Genomic DNA, 3,327 nt, shown 5'->3' with positions numbered 1-3,327 from the left:
CATCAATAAGTGACGAACCACGTTCAGGAAGGCCCGTAGAAGCAAGTACTCCCGAAATCATCAATAAAATCCACGATATGGTGTTGAAAGATAGAAGATTAACATACAGGAGGAAAAAAGTGGTTTAAATGAATGAGAATTATTTTAAGTCGATTTTATGCTTTCAGGATGATCATTTTGATAATAAGAGATATTTCAGGTTTCACTCGTGTAAAAAACTACAAATTGTTTGCCGAAGTTTCGTAAACATTGCAGTTCACATCTTCAGGGCTGACCTAAAACTGATGTATCAGGTCATATTGTTCTTAGGTATACTCTCTATGATGCTTGTGATTGGCCAGAGCGCCCCACCGTGGGGAATGGTCGAAGTCCAATCCGGAGGAACGGAAAGCCAAATCGGATTGGTATTATATCCATTGTCCCTATTGATGTTATTAGGGCGTTTTAAGATTTCTATTGCTTCTCCCATGTTTTCTTGGAAATTTGTTGTGCGTTTTTGCAATGACTGTTGTTTCATCAAATAAAGTGTTATGACCTGTTTCGATATGATGTTCAGCTAGTGCTGATTGCGTGAAATGTTTTAGCCTGACTACTCTCATGTTCCTTAGTCGTTCCTGAAGATGTGAATTGCAATGATAACGAAACGTCGGCAAACAATTCGTAGTTTTTTGCACGAGTGAAACCCGAAATATCTCTTATTATCAATTATTTTAAGTGTTTAAAAAACTTAAAATTATTAATAAAATACTTGGAAATTCGGCACTTATTTATTAAAAATAATGAATACTAATGCATATTATTCTTTAAACATTCCTCAAGAGATGATTATACTGTATTGACAAAAAGGTTTATAACAAGTACTTATTTTCTCTATTTTTTCGGAAACCGAGCTTTTCACATTTAAAACTCCATATTGAATTGAAAAGGCCGCGGGCACGGGTTAACGTGTAAACAAATGACGGATTTTCTTCTTCCAGAATACGAGCAATTTGGAAACGAACGAGGGTGCTCATAAAAATTCGAAAGTCGGGCCCTGAAGCTATATTTAATCTCTATATACAGTCGCTAATCAATCGGACAGTCAGTTTGACTATAAATTTTCTATTAATTAAAATAATATTTCTCCTAATAATATGTTTATGCAAAACAAATCTGTCGATATCGATAAGGAATTGCTTATTTTTCGTGCATGAAGTAAAATGCTGCAATAAAAGAAATGTAAATACTTATTAAGTAGGATTTCACTTAACAAAATCATTTTACGTACAAACATTACCAATAATGTTATAGAATTTTTTTGAGTCGGTCGGGCACGTTGAAGTCTTGCCTGCATCACCCTTATTAAGAGTCTTCACGAAAAAAATCTGCGAAGATATATCATTCACGAAGCCGCTTTGTTTTATGGTCATATCTTCGGTTATTATTATTATATAATAAACATTTAATATATTGATCTTATACCGTTGATTATACAGCACTTTTAGCTTCAATTATATTTTCAAAACACATAATTTCTTTAATAATCTTTTTTTTAATACCTAATATTGGGTAAATTGTAAAACTCGATACGATTTTACGAAATAACTTTTTATATACTAAATAAAATCTTATGCTTTAAACTTTTTAGAGTATTTTGGCTGGGTTGGTTCCTTACTTTCCTGCTGGATGCTCTACGAAGCAGTTGCTTCATTTTGGATTTGGATTTGAAAATCCCAGTACGTATTCAGTCCCCTTAATAAAATAATACATATCACTGTTATAATTTTTTAAAGAAAATTGATTCAAGGTTTATTCTGCGCAGATACGTTTCGCCAATACGACTATGGAGTAGCTAAAAATTTGTTAAAATATAAATCAGTAACTCCTCCAGAATATCCCCTGGAAAAGGTTACAGTACCTGTAGCTATTTATCATGGAACTAACGACTTCTTAGTTGACCCAAAGGTTAGTGGAATAAAAATTTAAATAAAATAGATGACCAGAGATTTGTGGTTATTAAATATTTAAGGCACATCACCTGATATATGGCCGTAAGTACAACAAAAATTTACTTTTTTCAGGACATCAACTTGCTTGAAAATAAACTGAAAAATATTGTTCGTGTTTCAATCTGCAATGCAAGTTTAAATCATTTTGATTTCAATTATGGTAGCCACATACGTATGGAAGCATACAATGATGCTCTGAAATTGCTGGAAGGGTACTAACCTTATGAATAAAAAAAATAAAAAGAAAGGAAAATTATTTATTGGACAAAACAAATGATCGGGCGTCAAGATAAAATGCTGAGAACTTTAAAGAAGGAAACAAATAGTTGCAACTCTATTTTTTAAGAGATGTAATCGGATTTGAAAGGTCCCACTGGGAAACATTTTTCGTAATTTTTGCTGCAAAAGACTGCAGAAATTTTTCCTAAATATGCAAAATACATCCGGAAATAAAGAGAATGGAACTCTAGTTATGGTTAAATTTAATTCATAATGCGACACGATCTTGTAACTTGTACCATCAATGATTTAATGGCTTTAGGCAACTTTAGACTTTTTTACTCCCTTACGGAAATTCCGCGAATAGATAAGAGTTTAGTTTATACCAAACACAAATCTGAAGGTTTTTAACTGCTTTATTCTACCTATATATTATTAATAATATACAATAATGTAATTTTCTACTAAAATTATAAATAAAATAGATACAGAATGACGTAACTTTCTATTTATATTACATTTTCCTCTAATTTTTAAATGTTCAGAAAAATCAGAAAAAAAATTAGGCTTGATTTCTGACTGGTTAATTTTTCATTGTCTATTCTTATTTGTGGCTTTGTTGATTCTATACATTATGGATGCCATATCGGCATGATGCTCAATACAATGGATATGGATTATCCGCTAGAAATCTATTGTCTTTGATGTGAAAAAAGTATAAATGTTAAGAAAATAAAGAAAACAAAAATACTTCAAAGAAGTAGGATCCACTTTCCATTTCAATTCCAATCCACGAGAAAACTAATGAGAACAGGCCTTGCAATCAATTCACCTATTAAAATATCATATTTTCTTTCTTTAAGTTAAATTTAAACACTTAAATTATTAATTGCTAAATGCACAGTTTGTTATCTAATACTTTATCCTTTACATTATAGTGGATTTTCAAAATACTTCATCAATTTTTTAATTTACTCTGAAAATCTTAGTTCTGCATACTATTTTCTATTTTCTGTATAAAAAAGACTCGATGAACCTATCCTAAAATCTTAGATATCAAAAACCATATATAAAAAAAGTTTGTATATGTTTCTGAAAAATTATTTATTATAATTCAGGT

At 30.7% G+C, this 3,327-nt stretch overlaps 1 protein-coding gene across 1 annotated transcript in view; it reads left to right on the top strand.

The window, feature by feature from the left end:
• The window catches only part of LOC117173757 (lipase 3-like), a 12,434-nt gene extending 10,227 nt beyond the window's left edge, over window positions 1–2,207 (top strand). The window contains exons 4-6 of the mRNA XM_033362398.1: window positions 1,628–1,715; window positions 1,802–1,944; window positions 2,061–2,207. Of these exons, the coding sequence (XP_033218289.1) occupies window positions 1,628–1,715; window positions 1,802–1,944; window positions 2,061–2,207 (378 nt within the window). The remainder of the gene's footprint in view (window positions 1–1,627; window positions 1,716–1,801; window positions 1,945–2,060) is intronic.
• The last annotated feature ends 1,120 nt before the right edge of the window (window positions 2,208–3,327 follow it).

This window comes from Belonocnema kinseyi, chromosome 5 (assembly GCF_010883055.1).
Source record: "Belonocnema kinseyi isolate 2016_QV_RU_SX_M_011 chromosome 5, B_treatae_v1, whole genome shotgun sequence".
NCBI lineage: Eukaryota > Metazoa > Arthropoda > Insecta > Hymenoptera > Cynipidae > Belonocnema > Belonocnema kinseyi.
The sequence above is the reverse complement of the archived record's forward strand: the minus strand, read 5'-3'. Positions and strand labels throughout refer to the sequence as shown.